The 26,435-nt window shown below is 38.4% G+C and overlaps 1 protein-coding gene across 3 annotated transcripts in view; it reads right to left on the reverse strand.

Annotated features, from left to right (window-relative positions):
- The window catches only part of LOC107091967 (membrane-associated guanylate kinase, WW and PDZ domain-containing protein 3-like), a 179,321-nt gene that overhangs the window by 9,348 nt on the left and 143,538 nt on the right, over positions 1–26,435 (reverse strand). For all 3 annotated transcript variants that reach the window (XM_015386231.1, XM_015386222.1, XM_015386240.1), the window contains 12 exons: positions 25,474–25,553; positions 24,478–24,535; positions 20,955–21,061; positions 13,513–13,713; positions 10,002–10,607; positions 7,559–7,590; positions 6,721–6,955; positions 5,609–5,703; positions 5,204–5,396; positions 2,988–3,203; positions 2,063–2,248; positions 1,878–1,971 (listed from right to left, as the gene is read on the reverse strand). In XM_015386231.1, coding sequence (XP_015241717.1) covers positions 1,878–1,971; positions 2,063–2,248; positions 2,988–3,203; positions 5,204–5,396; positions 5,609–5,703; positions 6,721–6,955; positions 7,559–7,590; positions 10,002–10,607; positions 13,513–13,713; positions 20,955–21,061; positions 24,478–24,535; positions 25,474–25,553 — 2,103 coding nt within the window. The remainder of the gene's footprint in view (positions 1–1,877; positions 1,972–2,062; positions 2,249–2,987; positions 3,204–5,203; positions 5,397–5,608; positions 5,704–6,720; positions 6,956–7,558; positions 7,591–10,001; positions 10,608–13,512; positions 13,714–20,954; positions 21,062–24,477; positions 24,536–25,473; positions 25,554–26,435) is intronic.

The raw sequence follows: 26,435 nt of genomic DNA on the forward strand, positions 1-26,435 counted from the left end.
CACCTCCATCCAAAGGGAGACCACAGGGGGATTTTCTGTGCTCTTTGGTAACAAGGAGTGTGCAGGCCACAGGAGATGATAATGGGCCCCACGGCAGTGCAGAGCCAGAGGAGCTCTGTGACTATGGGAGGTTATTTGTGATTTCATGTGGAAGAACCTGCAGTGGACCGTCTCATAGTGTGGGCGTATGAACAGTTGGGTTGCTCGAACGATTCTGTTGCTGAGTATTGGCCTAGTTGTTACAGAGAACTCCTCTTTCTTTGTACAGATAATGAATATATTTCAGGATTATATTGAGTATATTTGCTTTCACACTGCATACTTTCTCATCCTCTCCCATTAAAATCATATAAAAGCTTTAATTTTTACAGCTCAGATAGGCTTTATAAAGATTATTCATATTTATAAATGCAGTTTGAGGGTTTTCAAGTTGAACATACTTATTAAAGCATAAAGTCACAATTTAAATAGGAACAAAAACAATCAATCAATTCCCCAGTGGATGAAAGGAATTTATACAAGATGACAGAAGCCATCAACGTCTGAAAAAAAAAAAAAAATGCTGGCAGATTTTGCCAGAAAACTTTACAATAACCTGAGGTGGATTATTTTTGTTAGAAATTACCTAATGCTGTGCCAGCAGATAAAAGAAAATAGAAAAAAGAGCAATTTAAGTAGGAATAAAAATAATAAAAACAAAACAGAAAAATGCCAATGACTAGTGCTGATATGCTAAATCAGCGTGTACATATATGGCTGGACTGGGTTGGACAATAAGTATTTATCAAAATAGATCTCAATATCATTCTATTAAAAAACAATCATATGAAATATCCATCTATTAAAAAGCAATCTATTAAAAATCTATTAAAAAACAATCATATGAAATATCCATTATGTATCCATTATGTATTATATATATTATCCAATGTATTATATAGCTTATGATTACAGCTCTTATCCCTAACTAATGTTGGCTGTTTTATGTGTTTTGTTTTATAAAGCAAATGATATTATTTTATAAATGTTGGTAAATGATGGCTGCTCACCCTGAGCCTGGTTCTGCTGGAGGTTTCTTCCTGTTAAAAGGGGGTTTTTCCTCTCCACTGTCACTACAAGCATGCTTAGTGTGAGGGATTGCATTTGAGTCAATGAGTCGATGCAATCAACTGGTTTTCCTTAGATAAAAAATTTTGAATCAATTTGACTGTATGGTCTGGTTGAACTGTAAAGTGCCTTGAGATGACTTGTGCCGTGAATTAGCGCTATATAAATAAACTGAATTGAAATTGAATTGAATAAAGCAAATACTTTTATCAAAATAATTGAATCACTGGTTTGTGAAGGAATCTGTTGTAGGCCTTCTTGGCAGTCTTTCTGGGGCTTTTAATTTTATTTATATTGATATTGAAATGCGATGGTATCAACCAATCCAAACTGATTTAGGTAAAGTGCTCACTATTGGATGAATAGATACTGGTCTCTGACAAGGAAATAAAGAGAAAAACTCGAAAGACTACTTTTTTTTTTTTTCCCCTAGACACTTAACCAGACCTGGAATATATGTCAGTAAAATTCCGTCCTTTTAAAAGCAGCAAGCTAACCTTGCCTCCGGTATCTGTGGGTTACTTCATGTGTAACACACAGAGCCTGATCATTAATTTTGAATTATACTACCTAAATTATTTTTTTTTTAAAAAGGTTATGGCTGACTAGAAATCACTTTACAGAAATGAAATGTTGGTATTTAAGTATTTAAAGGTGGCAAAATGCAAAATCTTATACATGTTTAAAATATGAAAAAAGCTTCTTAATTACAGTATTAGCACTTGATCTTTGATAAAGTCATTTGTTTAGTGCTGTATGTTTTACTGTACCTGTCTAGATGACTGGGAAGCTGTTGGCCCATGGCTCTATGCATGGCTGAAGGACTGTGCTTTACTGAGTTGGTTCCAGATGGAGGAGCACCGTCTGTACGGACAGAGGAGGCATGAACATTGCTGTTAAAAACGGGACGCTCTCCTGAATGATAGGTGGAGAAACCAGAGTCAGGCTTCCTTACCGTCTTCAGGCACAACAGTCAGGGTAACCGTGTTGCCGGCTTCCTTTATGAGCTGGACAATATCATTATGCGACAGCTCCATGATGGACTGTCCGTTAACAGCAGAGATGCGGTCCCCGACATTCATGCGGCCTATACGGTCTGTGGGGCTGCCTTCGATAATACGACCGATTTTGTGAGGTATGACTGCAAAAAGCATAAAGGAAAGAGAAATTAAGACTTTAAGGATATTCCTCACCAAGTATTCAGTAAAGTGGAACGATTTTTCCTCTAAAGTGCAAACAGATTGAATCAATGTCATCCAGCCAGGTTTATATACTGAGACATCTCTTGTCAAGGTGTTCAATGAAATCAACAGAGCAGCAGTTGATCAATGCTGTTGATCCATGGTTTGAATCCTACTTGAAAAACAGGGACTATTTTGTCTTAGTAGGTAACTTCATATCAGAGACAACAATAATCAAATATGGGGTTCCTCAAGGCTCCACCTTGGGGTCTCTTCTATTCAATATCAAAGTGCTCTACCTACCTTAGATAATAACAGACAAAAAGTTACTAAAACTACCCTGAAGACATACTGCTTCTCTACAATTATTCCTGGTGACTATAAACCCAAATCAAGTGCTGGTAAAGGAATCAGTGATGATATGCCATAATTGTCTTTAGCTGAAATGATGTGAATTGGGATTGCCAATTTATATAAATAGATAAGAAATGGATCTGTGTGTATTGTTAGGTGTCTTTGGTGCAAACCTTTGTTTTAAAAATCAATTGAATATGAGTGCTTTAAACTCCTTAACACTTCCTGATCCAGAGGATTGGCTGTGAGGCTATGTGTACTGCTTTTATTTATTTGCACCAATTCTAAAATTGATCGGTAAAAATAGGTAATCATATTTGGTTTGTGACTGTGTTTGCTTCAGACCTCCAGGTGGGGGCTTGTTCTTTGATGTGAGGATGACAAAACCAAAGCCTTCGTTGTCTTTGCGCTGCAGGGTGACATCAAAGCTCTCTGGTCTGGAGAGCTGAGCAGGCTGGATGGTGTTTGGCGGCTCAACGCGAGGCACCTTAGGAGAGCTGTTGATCAGAGCCGAGGACAGCTGCTGAGGCTGCTGACCGCTCTCTTCCTCCTCGCCACCCTCTGAAGAATAATTAAATACAAAAATGAATGATGTTTAATGTCAGTTTAAAGAGAAATTGTTCCCAGTATTCTAAAATAATCCTTAAGAAGATTGTATGTGACTTTACAATGTGTGTTGATCCTATGGATGGGAAATAGTACACACATATTAACAGAAAATATGAATCATCAGTGAAATTTATCTGCAAAAAACCCCCCAAAAAATTCATTGTAGTGAATAAAATGTATACACAGTTCCTTCAGATTTCCTATTTTCATATTCAGATGTAATGTAAAAAATGCTGTTAATGTAAAACAGTATTCTCAAGATAACCAAAACCATCAATGTGACATGTTGAATATCCCCAAACATCTGGCTGGTTTGTTTACACAGGCAATACCATCATAGAGAGGAATATCAGCTGGGTAGCTGTCATCGACACTTTTGTTTGTAGATGTTGGAGCTTGGCCTGTTTTTACTGTTAAGCTCTCTTTTCCTCCTAGGCAAACCGATGGGCTTGGCTTTTACTGTGAATAACTTTATGTGCTCTATTTCATCCCTTTGACAAGAAACTGGCTTTCTTTGACAAACAGAGCCAACTATGGAGCTAGATCACTGTTACATTTTCTAACATAGAAATGTTAGAATAGTATCTAAGAATCAGTGCTTCTATGCTCCCTTTTTGAGTCTGCTTCTTTCTCCTTGAACCCCATGTCAGCATCAGCAGATGGCCACTCACAGTGAGGCTGCTTCTGCTGGAGGTTTCTTCCTGTTAAAAGGGAGTTTTCCTCTCCCCTGTTGCCACATGCATTCTTGGTGTGAGGGATTGCTTTTGAGTTTATAAGTTGATGCAATCACACTGCAAAAACTATCTAGAAATAAGTAAATATTTATAAAATCAAGTGTATTTACCCTAAATTTTAGTAGATAAATAATATGATTTGCCAATTGAATGAGTGTTTTTACTCTTAAAATAAGATAATTAGATAATATGCGCTTGTAATTAGACAATGCAGCTGCTTTTTCTTATTTCAAATGTAAATTATCTTGTTACATTGGCAACGTATTTCACTTAACTCCTCATTTCAAGACAAAATGCACTTATTTTAAGAAAAAATTACTTATTTGGATTTAAATTTTTTTTGCAGTGCAGCTGGTTTTCCTTTGAAAATTTTGAACCAATCTGACCGGATGATCTGATAGGTTTTTCATTTTAAATTGCCTGAAGATGATATGTTGCACATTGCAGCAACAATAATATATATATTATTTGTAATATATTTTACAAACCAATTCATGTAGTTTCTTTTAAGTAGTGAATAAGTCTTAAAAAATGTTATGTATTTGAAAGAGAAAAAAAATTAACCGGCATTTTTACTAGCTGTCTAAATAGACCACAGCCATTTAAAATGAGATCATGATTCACCTCAGACACTTTTTATTCAATGCTTGTTTTGTGATTTTAATCAGGCTAGTCATTTTTTGAAAAACTCAGTTATAAAAGCACAATGTCTTCATGAAAGATGCTTATTTTCTGCTCAGTCATCATAACAATGCTCCTGCTAAGGCTAAAGAGGCTATTATTGGGTTTAAACCGGCCTTTATTCAGCAGGAGGTATGAGCTGCTGCAAAAGCACTTTAAGAAAACACTTTGAGATGTAAATCAGCCCGGCTTTTTAACGTTATAACAAAGCAACCATCTTCTTTTCAACTTCTCATAAAATGCTTTCAATATCTTTTAATGAAATCAAATTAAATGCGCTTCTTCCACAAAGGTAGGGAAATTGCATGCAAAGCAGAAAGTCATCTTTTTAATCGAACCTCATTTATTCCAATTTTTTTTTAACAGGGAAGTCACCCAGAGCAAATTTAGAGGATTACCGAGCAAATCCCACATCAAAGCCTTCTCCCTGAGGTTCTCCTCCAGCATGCTGATCTAAGGCAAAGGAGGAGATGAAGAAACTGTGCTGCGAGTGCCCTGCGAGGAATGCAGAGCTGATTATCCGCACAGCAGACCTACCTGTGTATGCCAGCTTCCTGCGGACAGTCAGCATGACTTGGCCGTTCCGGGCAGCATTGGTCATCAGTTCCAGCACTTGTTTGTGGGATTTCCCCTTAACGGGAAAGCCATCTATGCAGAGCAGCTCATCTCCGGCCCGCAGTCGCCCATCCTTCTCGGCTGCTCCGAGCGGCACAATTGCACCAATGTACACCTGGAGAGGAAAAACTTATCTGAGCAGGAGAAGGCACTCTGATTGACTAATGTGAGGAATAAAACTGGAATCAAAAGACTGCAAATTTCTGCTTAGATTACTCAATACCCTATATCCAGTTTTTAACTTCCCATTATCCCACATAATTGAGTCTCCCCTGTGTGGAATAAATATGCACATGGTCATCTATGTGATTGGGCAGCGTAACTCACTGGTTGGTCCGGTCCCTCTCCACCCAGGACTCTGAAGCCAAAACCCGACTCCTGGTTTCTTTTAATGAACACATCCAGGTCCTTGGTATTAATAGCTAAAGAAAGGAAAAGCAAATATTCAATGGCAATGTTTGTAGTTCTCTGTTTTGGCCACAGGTGGCATTATCACTAGGAAACTCTGTAATGAGTGAAGCTTTTACTACCAGGTACAGTGACTAAAACAAAGTTATTTAATGATCAGTGGTGTGTAAAAACGAGATACAAGGAAGCATGAAGATCTAAGAGGCAAGTTAAAAGAAAACAAAAATGTCCTCAGCTGTGAGACGGCAAGAGAGAGCAAGACTTCCAGCAGGTTACAAGAAGGATAATTGGTGGAGTAAAACCAAGCTGCTATTTTCTGAGCTTTGATTTTGCTTTATCATGGAACTTCCTTAACTATGACATTTTAACAGTCTTTTACAAATGTCATAATTAAGGAAATGATGTAAACTCTCTAGAGAATACACAAAGAAACTCAAATCTTTAGAATAGAATAGAAAATCTCTCTATTGTCCCACAATGGGGAAATTCTGGTGTTTACAGTAGCAAAAAGATTATAGGCAAAATGGTCACACAGATGTGGACCTTAGAAAAATGTATAAGAATAATATAATACTGAAGAGTTAAAAGATAAACAATAAAATAATGTACTGTAAAGTGGTTTAACAATATAAATACTGTGCACCTGGAGAATAAATAACCAATATACCGCAATAGATATTTTTATAGTAATGGATATTTGAAAATGGCAGCAACATTAGAGTGCAAAATGACAGAAGCATGTTATTCAACTGAGTAAGGTAGAGAGATATAAATACTGCCGTGTTAGATGAGTTATAAGCTAACAGAAGAAGTAAAGGACAACTTTACATGTGAACTCAGCAATCAGTTTGCAGGGAAGCGCAAATTTACAGAAACGACTAAAAATATAAATAATTAGTACCCGCTCTGAGCAGAAAGGATGAAAACTGTTTATTTGTTCTCACTAACCTTTATGAGAAATTTGTATTCTTTTGAAAAATATAAATCTGGAGCCTAAAGAGCTGGACTAGTTCTGTAATAAATAAACTTACGTTTGCTGTCTAAGATAGCTCTGGACTTGAGGTAGAGCTCAGATGGGTCCGGTTTAGGAGAAGATGAGCGGAGGGCGTTGGTGTTGGAGGGCACCTCTGGCTGACTGAGGGCCTCTGCGCTGTTCGTCATTTCCGGCCGCTGCTGCACGGCGAGCTGGGAGGCAGCGTGGGGCTGTTGCTGGGGGACAGAGTGTGAAGCCTGCTGGGATGCAGGGTGAGGCATGGTAGCTGGGGACTGCAAAACAAAAGATTTACAAACATGCATTTCCTCAGGTGGGAAAAACATCCATTAGTAATGGCACATTTTAGGATTACTTGGAATGTGTACATTTATTATGAGTAGCAGCGACAATAATCATCTCAGTGATTCATATCATAACAGGCGAATTTGAGATGGATTCACTTATTATGCATTATTCTGTTAGGATGTGCTATTTTGGCTGTGTTTCACTAACAAAGCAGAGTGAGTAAGCCTGTTTCTGCCTCTCTGATTTCAAGGTGCACCACAAGCATGGAGGAGCAACGCAGGAACAAGCTGTTGAATGAGGCAGATCATCTTACAACACCCAAACTCAGGGGGATGTTAAGTTTGCTGTTTGTACAGATCTGGTGTGTTTACCCACACGCAGCTCCAGAAATAACAGGCTGGCTAATGCGGGCAGCCTGATTAATACAGTGCTGCTTGTGGGAGGAGAGGCAAAGGAAAAACTGACAAATAAAACAACAATTATAAAAAAATAAAAAATAAACAAATGAAAAAGGTTTTTTGTTTTATAATACAGTAGGAAACATGTCATCTATTACTTAACAGAAAATGGTTAAAAGCTGCTTTACTTACAGGTTTTAGAGATTTCACCGGAGACGTCTGACCTGTCGACAGAGAAGTTAAATTGAAGGTTAAATGCAAATAAAAGATTGCAAACATCTGCTGTTACACATTTAAGAACACATCAAATGTTAAAATGTTAAAATCATACTAGTATTAGTTTGTTCTTTAGTGGAATCCCACACTTCCTCTGTTCTCACCTTTTGCTTTCACAAACATTTCTCTGGTTTGCTCTTTGAGTCTTGAAACGGGAGGACTGTGTAAGGCAATGTATAAAATAACCAGCAGGGGGCAGTAGCCTCAAATATCATTGATGTTTTATGTGTAGCTTTTAGGGGAGGGCCTAGGGAGACCTGGAGCCGTGGGAAAAAACACCCACCCCACTCTGGGTGAAACCAGCCACCTGTTGCCATGAATTTAACCCTGCAGCTCTAAAGCTGCTCAGTTTCTGTCATCAATCAGGGGTTTTATTTGGATTATTAGTAATTGTTTTGTTTTTTTAGTCTAAATCAGCTTCTTTACATTCCTTTCTTTAAAATTTTGGACATAATGTTTTCTGCTTAGAGTTAATCCACCTTGCTCATTTGGTTCACCAGATGCCTGTTTATTCCCACCCATTCATTTACACCGTTGAACTATTGAGGTGTGGATTTATGCTTGGACTAATTTGGATTCCCTGCCTCCGCTGCTCTGCTGCGTGTTCCTTTGTTCCAAAAGCTAATTAATGTATGTTAATATTCCATCTGCTTCCCTCAGTCTGCACATCTGCATTACTTTTTTCCTCCACAGATAGTTAAAGATTTTATTTTATTAAAACATAAGTAGAAATCAGTAAGATTGTTGATGTTAAGGACTATGGGAAGGCGATTAAATAAGTCTCCCTTTTTAGACATAAACAATAATTTATATAAATAATATAATCATCTATCAGTCGTCTCCTGCTTCATCCATCAGGGTCACGGAGGGGATGGTACCCATCTCCAGCACTCTATGAGCGAAAGGCAGGGTCCAACCTGGACAGGTCGCCAGACATTTGCAATAAAACATCATATATGTCCTAAATTTTACATAATGTTTGCATGCTATAAATTTCTAATTTTTTCACCAATCTGTCTGAATTGAACTTATTCATTCATGTTGAACTTTTTAGGCTTTTTTTATGCAAAATGTTTTTCTCTAGCAGACCTTAGTCCAAGAAAGAATCTGTGCAAAGGGTAGAAAACAAATGTCCACATGTGGTAGCATCCAATTTGACTGAGCTTGAGTAAATCCTTCAGCCTCTACTTGTTTAACGCTGACTGACTTGCAGCTGATTCTGCAGCTAATGGTGTTTCTGTGACATAACTAATTAATTTCATGCTTTTTTAAGTTATATTGTAAATCCCTTTTAAAACCATGCATCAATCTCCTTATAATTGTTCACTATTTTGTGTTGGGCTAGAAAATCCCAATAAATTCCACTGATATTAACCTGATAGGATGTGAATATGTTTTTGAGCTTCATTTTCAGGGTTCAAACTTTCATAAGTCCCTCATTTTTGTTCCATCATCTGTAGTTCTGACTGCTCCTTGAAGCTGAAGCCAATGCTAATCCAACCCTTAAGGGAACCTGTGAGGAACCTAAGCTGCATTTCTTCTTTGATTTTGGGAAAAGCTGTGATCCTTTCCTACTTAAAGTTGTGACACATCCGCAGCATATGCACATGTGCGATTATTGCAGATAGATGACAAACCCTGGGGAGCACAGAGCCCAACCCGGCTGAGTGCATCTGATATGTGGGTGCAGCGCTGATCTCCAGAATCTGGGCTATACTGCACTGCAGCAAAGCCAAAATAAAAAAAAAAAAAGGAACCCGCCCTTCACATCAGGGAAAGCATGAAGCAAGAAGACAGGCGGTGATTACCCACCACGCTCTGAGTCTCCTGCCTGCTCTTTCTTTCTCTCACGGTAGGAAGTGGATCACTGAAGCTGCCATCTTACCCACCCCTGTATCCCAACACCGCTCACCGGTTTCCCTGTTTGGGAAGGTTCACACTGGATGATGCAAAGCTGGCGTGGACCAGAGCGTGAAATTGCTTTATTAAATACTGTGAGAGTCAGTTTGTTCAAGAAAGGCGGGCAGTGCACTATCCATCCTGTCGTTTAGAATCAAAAACAGTGTACAGAGACTCAGGAACCTTCACCTCCTCTACAGCTGATGGATCTCAGTCATCAGGAGGGATAACATTGGCGTCCCATCAGGATTTCATTTTAAAAGCAGGCAGGGAATTTAGTTTGTTGTTTTCGCTTTGATGACAGAAAAATGTGTCATAAACACGAGAAACATAAGAATAAGCCTTTTAGTCTTTAGACCATAATTACCTGTTTACTGTCTGAACAGAAAGGTTGTAGATTAACATTCATTAAGATTTCAAAGCCTGTTGGAGCTCTTTCCAGATGTTTACACCCACTCACCTCCTCTAAGCACCAGAACGTTGACCTCGCTGCCCACTGGTAGATCTTTGAGGATGTCCACCACCTGAGTGTGACTCAGCGTTTGGACGTTCTGCCTGTTGATTTCCTTAATGACGTCCCCCTTCAGCAAACCTCGACACCATTGGGCATCCAGGATCATCTTCACCTTCTGTCCCAGGGGGCAGTCGGCGATGGCGAAGCCGAAGCCCCCCGGCCCTTTCACCAAGGGTACGCTCACCAATTCTGGCTGTAACAGGGTGGGGTCAGGGCCTTCGTGATTGTGGGCTGGGTGAGGATGGTGATGGTGGCGTCCTCCGTTGCTCATTGGTGGCAGGGTGGCAGTTGGCCGAGAGAGGGTTCCTCCATCTGGGGCTGTAAAATGGTGGTCCTGGGGTGTGGTGGAGGAGGATGGAGAGGGGGAAGCTTCCTTGGAGGCGTTGAGCATGGCTGATGCGTCGCTGCTGTTGGACTCTTCTGGCAGAGGGTAGCCTCTACACAAAACCAGGTCCACGTACTGGTTGATTGGGATGGACTGGAACATCTGCACCACATCGGCGTGAGTCTTCCCCAGCACGCAAGCCCCATTAATGTCCACAATGACGTCACCTAGAAGAAAAACAAGATGGATTTTATAAAACTACTACTGCGAATACCTTAACACTTTATTTAATCATTACCGATTTCAGCTGCTTACTAGAAGCTCCAAAGTATTTTAATGGCCGCTATCAATGACCACATTGTATGACATTATCATGTCTTCAAGGTTTTTTTTTTTATATATTTCACAGATAAAAAATTATTAAAAACTGTACAATAGATGTCTTTCAGTTCTCTTCGCCCTGATACCTCTAAATACAGGCCAATTGAGTCTTTTTGGATCTACAGGTGCTTTGTCAGAGAATAATAGTAAATGAACAGCATCATGAGGGCTGTGGAGCAACTGAAACTAGGACTTGGTTTTAACAAAACTCTGTTCAACCCACCACACAAATTAAAGCCATCTGGAGCAACTAGAAACCTATAAAACATGTCGGTCCACCAACATGGACAGCCTGGCTTCAAGAGACCATCATGACCTAGATGGAAAATGGATGATTTAAATCCAATATCTCATTTTTTTCATGGACAAATTGCAAAAAATTTAAATCTAAGTAATTACATTTTCGTAAAATGGTTGCATTTTTCTTTAATTGAGCAGGTATGTGACACACTTTGCCAATGGGATAGATAATTTACATTTAGAATGAGGAAAAAACTGCTCAAGTCTGTCATTTAAGTACATCATATTTAATAATCTTATTTTAAGGGTAAAAATACTCTTTCCATTGGCAGATCATCTTATTTACCTGCTCTAATTAACGGTAAATACTCTCATTTTAAGAAATCTTTACTCATTTTTAGGTTATTTTTGCAGTGGCAAACATTATATCTATGTGGAAAGCGTATATGACTAGGAATTATTAAGGAAGCTTTATACAAATGGAGAAAGATTTAAGAATTGCATTTGTTATTTTGAATACCATGTTTAATACTCCCTTCACTACCAAACTATGGTCCACTTTGTGCTGCTATTTGTCGTAAAAATTTTTTTCCTAAGCAGCAACATGTGTAAGTAGTGCATAACTTGAATACAGAAGCAGGAGGAAGGAAAGTGTAAAACCGAACAAGATCAGTGACATCCTTTAGTTTTCCACCTTGATCTCCCTATAAAAGCTGGAATCCCAGCAACCTTTGCCCTTTTAAAACAGCTGAAATGCTGACGGGCAGTTGGCTAAAAGCCCAGAAGAAGATCCAGCTCACCTACACAATCAATACCTCCCTCAAGCAAACAAAGCTAAAGTTGCACTCCTTAAATTAACTCCATAAACTAACATGTTGGCTCTGACTCATCACACGTTACTCCAGTGTTTTATGTAAAATCATCCCCTAAGACAACTGAAATAAACCCGCAGAGAGCACCAACGCATCACATCCTGGCCTGGATGAATGCGGCAGGTCCAAGGTGTTAGAAAGCAACAGGAAGTTGTTCCAGATCGCTGTTAAAACCTAATGAAATTAATTACATTCATCTTTTGGTACAGTCAATTACCCTCCATCTCCAGGGAAATGAGAGAGTGAAAATAATTACTTTCTCTGTTCCTCGTTGATTTTCAGCTGCAGTACTTGCCTGGCGATCGATGTTAATGTTATGTGAATCCTGAAGGCTTTTTGCACACCACTCATTCGAATTACCTCAGTCGCCCTACATGTGATCAAAATGTCCATACACAGATAATAAAAAGGGTCTCCTGGTGAGAATCCCACCTTATTCATGCCAAAACATTACAACACGGTTCACTTAAGATATTCCTGAAGCGCTCATGTAGAGCACACCCAACAACCTTCACAAGTCAGCCAGCCTACAGGCTAATTCAGACTAATTTATGTTTGCATATAAAATCTGACTGTCAGCTATAAACTGGATGCACGTTTTATTGATGAATTCTTGCCTGTATCGCTGATCATAACACCGCCTTATTTGATTAAGCAATGTGACATTCAGTGAGGTTGCTTTGCTTTCTTTCCAAATGTTTTCCTGTGCTCAACATGAAGGTTGAGTAAATAGTGTACAAGTCATATAAACACAACTTGATCTTATTGTACACAGCAAAGATTGATCGAAAAACAAGTACAACTTTCCAGAGAAATGTGTATTTCCCTTTATTTAAGTAGAATGGAAAGAGTATTTTTTGCATTCAAAGTAAGATAATTAGATATTATGCACTTGAAATAAGATAACTAGGTTGTGTTCTTTCTTATTTTAAGTGTAAATTATCGTATTCTATTACTAATCAAGGGAAAATATAACAGTTTAAAGAAAAATTTACTTATACTTCCCTTTTTGCAGTGGATTTGTTAAAGTCATCATTCACAGTAAATATATATAATTATAATAATGTATTTTTCATATATCTTATTTAAAAGAGCAACAGAAAACAGTGACCTGTTCAGAATGAATTGAAGCTGATCTTTTTAGTCTATATATATATATATACAGTCTATATATATATATATATATATATATATATACAGTCTATATATATATATATATAACAGATTATACTATTTTGTCAAAAATACTCCATCCAATGGCAGATCATCCCATTTACCTGTTCAACATCAAAGTCAAATTTTTAAAAGAATTTTTTAACCTATTTTTAGATCAGTTTTTGCAGTAACGTAAAAAAGTTAAACGTCCAAATAAGTCCCAAGCTAATGGTCTTAAAGTTTGAGTCAGGTCACAAGACTTTATTTCTTTCTTCTATTAATTATTTCTTTTTAAGTCAAATCTCCAGATCATGGTACTCAAGTCTTGTGGTACCCTTGTGTTGAGCAAGCACATGGACCCCAATTAAAACATTTTAAACTCTGAATGTCTCATTAAGGCATCAAGGACCTTTCTGATCTCTAACTGTTAAATCTCTGCTCTCCAGAACTCATAGAGCATCATTATGGCTGTAAGGAAGGTTACCTGGAGCGATCTTGTTGTCATGTGCAGCAGGCCCGTCAGGAAGGACATTTTTGACCTGAAGGAACTCATCCGGTCGGTCTCCTCCAATGATGGTGAACCCAAATCCCAGAGGGCTTTTTTTCAGTGATGTCTGCAGGATGGAGCCCTGTAGCTGAGAAGGGTCTCGTGTGAAACCACGCAGTCCTCTGGCAGGCTCCTCTTCTGTAGAAATACAGGGTAGAATGGAAAACACATGATGGTAAATTAAAAAGGTGACATTATTTATTGAAAATCTCAATAGTCTCCTTTAGATATAGTTTGCTCCAGATGACTCAAACATAACGGGAAGGAGGCATGTTTTCCCAGTTTGTTCCATCAACGTTTCCTTTAAGCACACTTTTTAATTGCTTTATAAATTAAGACTCCTGCTGTTGTAGTAAAACTGGAGCAAGGGCTTTAGCTGATACACACTTTAAGACTTTGTTACTCCTCATCATCATCCTACAAATTCCATCCTGAGAATCATCTTATTAATGGATGCATCAATTTTGTACTGACTGACTCAAAATGTCTCAATGTTTTGAAATCCTTCTGCATTAAACACCCCATGTCCAGCTTCCTCCTACAGAGGAGCAGTGGGGTAGGGAACTTAACATAATTCCTGCACAAAGATTATAAAAAAACTTTCACCTCATTCTAAGGTTACAGTCTTATCAGATCAAATCCCCCCAAAAAACAGCTTTGGAACACATTATTTTTAAATGTCACATATCTCAATACTTCAGAATTTGCTTTATGTAAAAACATCCCCTTTCATTTTTAATATATGTTTATTTTCAACTGCTTGTAAAGAACACTTTTATAGATAGAGAAAATAATATCAACCAAATGTAGTATGGCTTATCAAAAACCATTCAATTGCTGCATTTACTATTCAAAATAATTTAAAATAGTAATGCTTTTTTAAAGTTTTATGGTTAGTTAAGAGGAAAACAAAATGCAACAGATGAAATTGTAATTTGTTTGAGCTAAACATTCCAGAAAAAAAACTATTATCGCAGTTTAAAAGCATAATATCTAAATATCTTTTTAAAGTGCAAACGTATTAATTTAATTGGAAGATCATCTAACTTACCCACTCAAACTAGGAGCCATTAACCTCTTTTAAACAAATGTTTACTTATTTTAAGATCCGTTTTGCAGATCTGAAATTTAGCTCCTTAAAAATTGTAAAAACTCATTGCAGTTTTTATTAGTTAAATTCAGTTTAAAATTAGGTTCTTGAAAATTAATACTCCAAAGCCACAGCGGGTTTTTGTAAATGAAAACAAACATCAGATATGAAGAGAAAATTATAAGCTTCTCCTTAATCTTCCATCTATTTTCTGCATAATCAGATTCAAGCAGTGAAAACCTGCCTGACAGCACATCACTCACTGAGAGGAATTATAAAAACAATCTAATAACCCTCCTTTCAGTTTTAAGGTGAGCTCAAAAAACAATCTTGGTCACAAAACCTGAAAATCTATGCAAAGCCGGTAAACATCCAGTTAATGCAAAATCTCAAACTGTTTTAGACATCGTCTGCCTGCAAACAATAGGACGGGGAGCAGGAAAAGTCTATGGACATGTTTCAGCGTGAATGTCATAACCTTTTTTTTGACACTTTCAGCTTTTATCTGGAATGGTTGTATAACATCAACTCAATATAGGTTTTTAATAAAAGAGGAATCTTGCACGCTGCAAAAAATTTAAATCTAAATAGGTATTTTTTTCCTAAAATAAGTGCATTTTTTTCTGGAATTGAGGTAAGTGAGACCCTTTGCCAATGGAACAAGAAAAGTGATATTTAAATTAGAAAAAAAACAATTGCATTGACTTATTTCAAGCAAATATTATCCAATCATCTTATATTAAAAGTAAAAATACTCATTACATTGGCTAATCATCTTATTTACATACTCAAATTAAGATTAAATACACTTGATTTAAAAATGTTTCACTTATTTCTGGACCATTATCCAACTTGGAAGACAAGACATTTATTTGCAAAGTTTCAAACCCTTATCAGGCTAACATACATACCAACAGACCTTAGATATTTTTGATTGAGTTATGGAGAAAGACTATGTAGTATAAAGATATCACTAAACTCTTAGAAGTTATGAATGTGGTTCTAGTATAACTCTGGCTGAATATTCAGACATTTTTCCTGTCAAACATGGCAGAGCTAGTTTAAACAGGTTTTCAATGTATGCAAATATGTTTTCTGAGGATGGTGAATACAAATCTAAGGGTTAATATAGGGCCCATTACAGTCAGGCTGACAGACTGAAAACAGTCAGAAAACAGACTCACAACAGAAAAAGGCTACACAGTCTGACAAAAGGCTGATAACAGACTAAACAGAGTAACAACAGACTTTATACAGGCTCAAAACAGGCTTACAACAGGCTGACAACAGCCTAAACAAACTTACAGACTGACAACAGAGTGACAAAAGAATAAACAACATTGAGAACAGACTTTAAACAGGTTGACACACTGTTGTCAGCCTGTTTAAAAGATGTTGTCAGTCAGTTTAAAGAATGTAAGCCTGTTTAAAGTCTGTTATTCAGTTGTGACTCTGTTTAAAGCCTGCGTTTAGGCTGTTTAAAGTCTGTTGAAGGCATGTAAGCCTGTTTAAAGTCTGATGTTAGTCTGTTTAAAGCATGTTGTCAGTCTGTAAAGATTTTTGTCAGTCTGATTAAAACATTTTGTTAGTCTGTTTAAAGTCTGTTGTCAGTTTAATGTTTTTTGTTAGTCTGATTAATGCATTTAATTAGTCTGTTTAAAGTCTGTTTTTAAACTGTCTGAATACAGAGGTGAAATTATGTAAACCAAACTAAGGATTTGGCCGAGAGAAGTAGGAACAAGTTGTGAACCACCAAGGGTCAAACTTGGACAGAGTAGGTGATGATCCAAGGAAGCAGCTCTCGTCAGAAAATAATGACTTGAATATTTATCCAAATTTGGGAGGAGGAGTAAAGTGGAGGTGTTTAATCCTGACAACATCTTTTCAAATGTCAAGCATGATGGTGACTGAATCATGCTGAGGGTCTGTTTCAGCAGCAGAGGTTTAAAAAGGAAAAACTTCATCCAAATTCACCAGCTCACCTTCAAATCTAGATAACAGAATAATAAATATTGCTCCAGCAAAACATCAAACACACATTAAAACTGGGGTCAGAAAAAAAGATGTAATCCAACTGTAAGCTTCTTCAAAGAACCGAACAATTTACCAATTCAAATTGTATAGACTAAGATAAAGAATCAGGTCTGTGCATGGAACTGTTCGAATTTCTAAAGAGCGGGATGGTCAGATGTCCCACCAGTGTGTGCTTCACAATCTGGGCGCTGAAGAACCTTTATCCAAATCTCTCAGACTGCTCTGTATTACACACAGTCTTTCACCTCGTTTGGATGCCAGAAAACTCAACACTGAATCTTTAAATGCCCCAAATTAATAAGCAGTTCCTGTTCATCTTCCTAGCAGAATGTAAATAAACTGCTCCCCAACACTACTGTACACTTCATTGCAGACATAAATATGTAAAAGATGTTTTCTGAAAACTTCTTATAGCAATTTTCCTCCGTGGTGCAAGTTAATGATCATATCGACTTGAAAGAAATAAGAAAACAAGTTATATTAAGCTATAGAGAGGGTAAAGGAAAGAATTGATGAGCCAGAAAGAAATAGAGCTAGCCCTGACACAGAGAGGTGACTTCTAACTAAATCCAAGCCTCCCCTCCCCTGTGAGAGTTTGAGTTATTTGCTGGGTCCCCGCAGGCCGCACTTCGCCCCTGCCAGGTTCCCTCACTGATAGACAGCTCAACATCAATCTCATTACAGAGCCAGTGCAGAAAGTAGTCCTCCTTGCCTCCCACACCGCTCTCCCAGCTTTGCAGTGTCATGGGATTTTGATTTGCATAAGTGCATCTCAATTGGCTTATGAATGCGACTGCTTTTAAAAAGAAAAGAAGAGACGCAAATACTAATGAGGGCTACCTATACGTTTTCCATTTGTAAATTGCAGTCCTCTATCTTTCAAGCCAGATGATGGTTGAACGGTAAGAAGGATGGATGTTTCACTAACAGCCAAAATATGCAGGTTTCATCCTCAAACCCACGTAAAAAATGTTAGATATTTATCATATGTCCTAGAATGGTGAGTAGACATTCAAAAGATATAGGATTTTTCAAAAAATTCTATAGACTTAAGATGGTGCAGACCCTGAAATAAGCCCTACAAGCCTTACAGTTCATTTTGATGATTGTTAAAACATGTCTGCTGCAGGTAAGAGATTTTCACACGCTGAGCCAGAAAAAAGGCAACTATTTCCTAAATGATCCCCATTAAAGCAGCATGGACAGAAACTTAGTCGGAAAGCGGAGGCGACACACCAAAGCTATGTTTACACGGCGCAGATTAAGCCCTGGGCCACAATGGGACAGCCTGTTTTCTCAGGGGTGGGGTGGGGGGGGTGATTATGTGAAATATCTGACAGGATTGTCAGTGCTGTAATTACGGCCGGAACACAGCGCCGGGCTCTGCTCCTGTGCTCCATCGCCATTGTCTGACAGGTCAGGCTCGTCAAAACTGCGCTCGGGAGCCACCTCACACATGTTCACACTGGCCATTAATTCTCATTAACAAGGGTGGGAAGGTGCAGGGGTGGGCAGTTAGAGCTGGGGGCGGCTTGGCCGACACACATGCAGCAGAGGGAGGTTGGATCTGAACGCAGCAGACTGAGGCCGACGGATCTGTCCGAGGGGTGTCTAAAATACGGAGGCCAGCTTGAATACTAATGCAGACATGCTCTGTGTACGCACACTCGGAGGGCTGTAATAACTTCAGCTGCTTTTTACATCATGGGGCCTCCATTTATCAGAGTCCAGCCATTACGGTGCGGCCGGTGATTATATCAGTCAGGCTGCAGCATTCGCCGCATGTGGGACATGATGAGCAGACGGCCCAGCAGAAAAGCAATTTATGATGATAAGTCACACACAACTGCAGTTACCGCTCTGCACTGCCATTCCTCTTCGCAGGAACCTTTTCTCTGGTCTGAAGAAATCTCTAAGCGGATGTGAATGACAGGTGGCTAAAGCCGCGCTCAAAGAGACCTCAGTGCCGTCCCTATTCCCAATCTACTTGTCAAAATAAATTCTGCCGGCCGGCGAAGCGGCGTTTCATTATTCAAATTGAATATCATAGCTTCCAAGGCTATAAGCTGTTTATCAGCAGCCCGCCAACCATTAGAACATCCTTCAGAAAGTCATTTCATCCTAAAGCAGATGATGAAAAGACCCCCAGTGTTTGGATAACAAATATAGAGGGTGTTATAGGAGGTGTAAGGCGGGAACATCTGTGTTAGCAATGCCGTCGTCCATGCAGGATGTTATTATGGACCACAGGCATGAATGATGCTACAGACTTACAGCAAATCCTGCCAAGTTCTCACATCTCAGTGACTACAAGCTTAAGCCATTACATTATGAACCCTAGCAGCTAAAGTAAAAAAAACAACAACTAAAGTACACCTTGAGGATCTCTAATAGTTTCCTGGAAGAAAGTAAATCTACTGCAGCTGATGTTTTCAGCAGAAAAACAGGGAAGGATTTATGCATCTTTGACAAAGCCTGTAGAGCCACAGCCCATAGTAAATGCTTAATTAAACAGAAGGGTAATAATCCATAAATACATGCAGCAAGGGGCAAACCAAGGTTGCACGAGCCCCTGAGCATGGTTTAATTTGGGGGGCCAAAGTCATTGTTAATTAAAAAAGAAATAATGGTTGATTGAATTTTAGCAAAACTGTGCAAGAAACGAGTCTCTCAACTCAGCAGACATGCAGAAATGGTTAAATTAGCAACAAATATTGGTCTGTTAACATAACTTTAAAAAAATTACGAGTCTTCCTTAAAACTCATGCATATGTAAATTTTAAGGGTGCACTGATTGCAGGTTTACGGATGATCAAGATAACTATAATTAAAAAGCCTGATGTGTGTTTTCCGTGTATGACCAATACTCTTCTTTTATAACAAGCACTGTCAGTTGCTGTAAAAACGTAAGACATCTTCTATATTTCAGTCTTATCTTGGAAAAAAAGGAAAACCCAGTCCAAGTAAAACTGTTAAAACCTGTTAAATAACTGATCTAAAATATAAATCAAGGTTTGGAGAATTACAGTCGGTGGTTTTTAAAAGCATTGCAGAAGTAGATGGGCTTTACATCCAAGTATCGGCTAACCAGTCAGCCGGCGGATGAATCGGTGCACCCTAAGTAAAATCTTTCCTCATGTCTGTCATTCCCAACCCTTGGGACTCTCAGACCAACAGGGGGCTATAAGCAGACGCAAATCCTACTTATGACTTCAACTCGGTCTCCCTCATTTAAAAGACAAGGAAATACATGTTAGATTAAATAATACAACTTATACTTCAGCGATCGTATCAAGGTGTTACTTTATTGTATCTCTTATACTATATCTGTTGGTTGTGCTGTTCTTTTTACATCTCTTTGCAGGTGATAAAGCAGACTGAAAACGTCTTATCGTTATCTCTCTTTTATCTCCTCTTTCTTTCATCTTTTCTCCTTTTTTTCTGTTTTTCTTTTCCTGTTCTACTTACATTGCAGTGTCCATATAATCTGTAATACTCCCTGCATAATTATAATAAAGCAATTTATATGCATAAATCAAGCCGAACACTATGGCGATAGCCGTACTGCTCCACTTGTGAAAGCAAAATCTGTTGGGCTCTTTTTTTGACAATTATTCTTATTGCCACATCGTCATACAGGACACTGGAAAAAGAATAATAATAAATAAATAAAATAAAAAAAAAGACAAGGAAATACACAGGAGATGTGACTTTACAGCAAGGAAAACTTAGAAACTCCAACTTTTCTTCTGTAAAAGTTGTAGAAATGAAACAGTATCTTAAAGATAATTAGTAATTAGTGTAGAGTAATTACATCCAGATTTATTTTGTATCAATTCCTTACCGGTTCTATTTTTTGAGAGGTATTAAAGAGCATATTTATGTCTTTATAAGTAGAGTAAAATATTTCATCAATCGTTGCCCATACTTTAAATAATTAGTGTATTTATATTCGATCGGGTTTAAAGCCTTAGGAAATGGTGCTCTAGAGCAGTTTATAGTCCTGTCATTTTAAGATCAAGATGCATATGAGAACAACTTAAGTTTCCTTTCTAAGCTCTGTATTTAAATTTTCATTTTCACTAGATTTGAATATATAACCAGGGGTTCCGCTGGACGATTTCCAAAAGCATTGACTCGTACTGTATCTAATTCTTGTGGATTTTCCTCTTTCAAAAGGACAAAGGTTTCATCTGACAGAAGATTGTTTCTCGGTGTAAATAAACTGTCAGCGTTTTGCTCCTGAGAGTTTCACCTGAGGGTGCGGCCGCTGGCGGCTGCGCTGCAGTGGACGTGTCGCCACTCTGCTTCCTCTTTGCCTCCATCACTGGATTCTCAAACTGTGTCTTCTGGTTGATGTGACTGCAAATGTAAATAAAAACAATACTAAGTTACAAGAACCTCAACAAAACAAAATGCTGACATTTTAGAACAAGCTTCATTTCACAGATCTTAATCTAAGGCCTATATTTGGTCTTTCTACACATGGCACGTCAGTGTTGTTGCTGCTCTCTGCTATTGATGCAAAGCTCTGATTTGACTGGGAAAAAACTGAGTGGGGCGTTTCCTGCTGGGCATGCTTTCACATTTCTGAACATGTGACCTGCAAACCCAAACATGTTGGATCAAAAAGTCAAACACGCTTTGTTTGATCACTGAAAAATGATTTAATCAGCTTTAGGGAAGAAAATGAAGCTTTGTGCTAAAGTCGATGTGGCCTTCTTGAAGTAAATATAAAATTCCTTTTTTTAATTCATTTTCCCTTTTAGAAAATGGTCGAAGCAGATTTAAAACATGAAAATATACATACAGGGGGTAATATACAGATATAAGCTTTGGCAATAAAAAAAAAAAAAAAAAAAAGAATATTGGCCAATTTGCGAAAAATGAAAAGTTCTGCCAAATCTGGTGGAAATATTATATAACCCGAGCAGCTAAGAGAGTAAAACACGCCAAAAAGAACTTAATATAAAAAACTGGAATGACAGGCAGACATTTGGCCTGAGAACAAACTGTTCTGACCTTAAATGAGGCGCCAAGGAGGTGGACAAGAGGCACTGATGTGGGCAGATTTCATTACAGATGAGCTGAATGATTTCAAGATGATCAGAAACCTCCTGCCGAATGGGCTGTAATTTCCTGGAAGATTCAGCATCGTGCCGAAGCTCTACATATAATTCCCCTTTGTAATTTTATTTTCCCATCGGCCATCTTACAACCACAATATTGAATGTATTTTGTTAAACTGTTGTGTGGTAGACCAACAGAAACTGGTCTGTGACTCCGAGGTGGAAGCAAAAAAATATCAGCCTTTCCCAAATAAATATCTGATAAGTATGATGCATATTGGCATTAAAGCTCAGTTTTCTTAGAAACAGTCTTGTTTTGCTTTAATTAAAGCTAAGCTGCAATGCTTTGGGAAATATTTATGGCTGGCTACTCAATGAGAGACTCACATTTCAGCCCATCCCTATTTGCTAAATAGATAAAAACCCACATTTTTAATGGAGAACATTAATGGAGAACAATGCCAAAGTTTAACCAAATATTTTGAAATAGAACCCATAAAAGTGATGTTAAAAGCAATCAATATGACTTTAAAAACTAAACTCCTTCCTAATATTATCCCTAAACTGTCTGCTGTGTTCCTCCATCCTGATTAGGGCTGAGAAATTAATTGCATGTGTGATATAATTTCAATTTAACAAAAAGCAAATCACAAATCGCTGAGACTCTCGATTTTTACAACATTACATTTAACAGGAGTAAGACAGTTTTTTTTCACTCCAGCCCCGTATGTAGTGGTAATACTGTTTGAGTGGGTTTGTCACCACACAGAAAGAGAGTGGGATTTGTAGCTAGCACGCAAATCCATGCATGCAAGTAGAAGTAAGCACTTATACACACAAAGGTTAGAGTACAGACTTTGGACAAGCAAACTTTTATTAACTTTTTTTATTAAAAAAATGTTATAACTGTAAATTTACAGTCATTTTTACTATTTTTCAAGGCTGCACTTTTAAAAAGATGAAATTGTACAGTGAACTGTTTTCAAACGAAATTTCTTTTTGTTTCACACTTGTGTAAACAAAATGACAAATAAAATCTATCTAAAGTCTAAGTCAAACTTTTAAGGTGATTTTCACGCTAAGGAAAATCAAAAAGAAATCGCAATTTCAAAATTGGCTGAAAATGATCGCTATTCAAATTTTTCGCAAAATCATTCAGCCCTTATCCTTATAATATGTGTTGCAAATCCATCACAAACAGTTGATTAATATAGTTTAGCTTTATTGCTTTATGGTTGCTAAGTGGCAAAAAGAGGAAATAGTTGAAAAGATGGACCTCAGGCTTAAAACACAAGTTTTCGCCATTAATTGCGGCTTTCTGAAGCACAGGTATGGGGCAGATAATAACATAGCCCTGTGCATTTTCCCCCCTAAGATTTCTACCTCAGATGTGGCTTTGCAAAACAGAGTGAGTTTATGGAAAAAAAATAAATGACTCTTATAATCCCAGATTAATCAACTGTCGTTTCTCTTAGACCGCCTTAGTGACTCAGCATTTTGTTGAGGCATATGTTCATGATTACAGTAAATTAAGAAAAGTGAAAAACTCCTGCTTTTATAAAGAGGTTCTGCTGATCTTTAGTTAATCAAGACCATTTAAGTGGGAGCATAGAGCTACATCCAGAGGAGGAAACAGGGCTGTGATTCATCTGCTCAATGTGAACCAGTTAGACGAGAGGCAGCACCATCAGAGTTACACCCAGGTTTTCTTACATTCATTTCTTGTGGGGTTTTTTTTCTACACCTGGGGTTAAATTGAATGTTTCTGTCATGTAAAAACCGAAAATTAAAACCTGGTGTGCTTCATTGTTAAAACGGCTGTAGCTCATCTGCATAATGAGCAGAAATCCCAGCCATGACACTGCTTGGTGAATCCTTCACATGCTGAGAGGCTGACGGTATACAATGTGTGTGCGCCTTCAACACAAAGCGCTCTCGCTGCGTATGACTCATACACTGAGATGCCCAGCCCATTAAGTCTGAGGAGATAAACACCCCCCCCACACACACACACACTCCTGTTTCTGTCATTTCCCAGTTCACCATTTCACTTTCTCACTCTCTCTTCGACACGCCTCGCGATTCAGGGAATAATTGGACTTGGTGTCACATCGTGGTCGTTTATTTGGAATAAAAAATAGCCAGACAAAGAGGACGGCGGCGGAGGAGCGAACGCCTCTCAGTGACCCTCCTGCATAACCCGGCGTGATGATTTCCCCCGTGCCCACACGTCTCTGCCTCTTTGTACGCAGTAATGGGACTAAAATGAAACAAAGTCCTCTTGTTTACACTCTCCATCAGAATGGAGTCTCTTTGTTTTTCCCTCTTTGGGACCCCCAAACCTTCATTGTGTGTTATATCCTCCAGATCCTCTCCTCCGCATACAGAGACAAAGCTCCAAAGTAAAATTGTGCATTATTGTTCCCTGTAGACCTGTGGGAACCTGAAGTTTGAAAAACAGCATAACATAACGATATACCCTTGTGTGCAGATTTTATAGCTAAAAATATTAAAACAACCCAAACAATCTAAAGCAAGAGGAGACAACCTATTTTTGGGGGAAAAAACAGCTGTAAAGGATCCATTCTGGTGCAGCTTTTCATAAAAAGTCAGAATCAGAGCATACTGTTTGCCATTTCATCTGCATTGAGCTTATTTCACAGCTGCAGCCCAGTGGGCATCCTAAAGAACAGAACAGGGTTTACTCACTCCACGTAGTAGGTGCCAAACTGGGGGTCCTCAATCCTCTCCCACCCGTAGGGCAGCTCTGGGGGGGAGGAGAAGAAACAGGTAGAGATAATGCATCAGTCCCAATACATGTATATATGTCATCTGAATAGAGGTGTAACAGACAGACAGCCGGAAGGATAGACGGTCCACACTGTAAAAGAATTTTTGGAAATTCTTGATTTGATCAGGTAATTAAGACAATTTGCTAATAGAATAAGATGATATATCTTTAAAACAACAACTCCACTATCTTATTTCAAATACATACTATCTAAATATAATATTCTAAGGGCAGAAATACTCATTCCACTGGTAGATCATCTAATTTCCGTCCTTAAATGAAGGGCAAATACATTCATTTAAAGATGTTTATTTAACTTATTTTGGATTGCATTCCAATCAAGAGCTGAAACTAAGTTAACTTATATCAGATCCTTATTTTTCCAGACTAAATTGAGTCCCAGCATGTTCCCCACTCTATAAAGAAAACGTTTTCAGTCCCGTATTCTGCCTCTGTGTTCTCCAGGGGAGGTTTCCGTTTTGGAAATGTGCACAGTGGATATCCTTTCTACATCAAAATGAGCAAGAATGCCTTTTAAAGTTCACACGTTCCTAATAACAAATCCTCTGTCTCTCTGCTGGCGTTTACTGTACGTGTGCAACATCCCGACTTTCCATTACTGTCTGACACAACACATGCAGAGCAGAGGGGGTCTTTACGCAAGAGAGGGCAGGAGAAAATTGCCTTTTGAGAGATGCTGCACTGATTAGCTCTCTGCATGCGTCCATGGAAGCTGTTAGGGGAAGACAGACAGACTGGAGGTTTGTGCTGTGTCACCGGCGAGGCCTTGAACAGGACCGCTCGACTGCTCGGCCTCTTCCTGTCGGCCTGCACCCCATCCCGAGAGGCTCTGATCGTGAGCAGACTACTACGTCGAAAGGGAGGATGCAAAAACGTGTGATGTAAAAACTCACCTCCTTCGTCGCATTTCTCTGGAGGCTTGGCTTTCTTGGCAAGACGGGGATCCAGCCAGGTGGTGGTCTTTGTGTTGTGACTAAAAGCGTAAGGAAAAAAAGAGAAGGATTAATATGTATAAATATTCAAACCTTTGTGATCTAAACGCGCCTTCTGGAAGCTTTTAACGATACCTGCAAAATGTTAACAAAGCTCAGAGGCTTTAGTGTACGAGACAAAGAGAGAATGAGTCGAGACAAGAGGAAAGGAAAAACTGAGCCATTCCAGAGATCATAAAGAGCAGAAATGAGAGAGCAGGTCAAGGGTGGTGAGCCCCATTTAGCCCGTTGCTTCTCTCCCTGGCAGAATGAGCTATTGATTTAGCAGCAAACAGGAGCACCTGGCTCTCTCAGAGGCTCGGCATTGACTGCCGGCCACTCTAACAGGCCCCGGTAAACAATGCTGGCCAGCCGCTTTCAGTGCCAGCCAGCAAACTCCACATCTAACAAAGGGGAAAGCTAAAGAAAAAAATAAAAACTTAATTGTGAAAAATGTAGCTGCCTTTGCTCAGCGTTCTGGTCGTAGAGCAGCTTTCCAACAAGCTTGCTAGATGCAACAGGAAAAAAAGCACTGAGGAAAAATGAAATGGTTTTATTTCATTAAAGCACATCGAAATGATTTGATTTAGTACAAAAAATTATTTGATTTACAACAAAAAAAAAATAAATGTTACTATGAATTCCTCTGAAAGCCCTATTTTGCAGTTTCCTATTGCCATTTATACTATAATTTTTTTTACTAATACTCAAAAGACAGAAATCCAGCAAGTAAAAATAAAGGCACATTACAGACATTAATATAAATGTAGAATTGTAGAATAATATTACTCTTCTTCAATGTTGGGTAACTTACTTTCAAAATATTATATATTTCATATCACAATTACTTTTCTAGAAAGTAACGTTTCTTGACAATAACATCA

The sequence above is a fragment of the Cyprinodon variegatus genome, unplaced genomic scaffold (genome assembly GCF_000732505.1).
Source record: "Cyprinodon variegatus isolate N-32 unplaced genomic scaffold, C_variegatus-1.0 Scaffold16, whole genome shotgun sequence".
Taxonomy (NCBI): domain Eukaryota; kingdom Metazoa; phylum Chordata; class Actinopteri; order Cyprinodontiformes; family Cyprinodontidae; genus Cyprinodon; species Cyprinodon variegatus.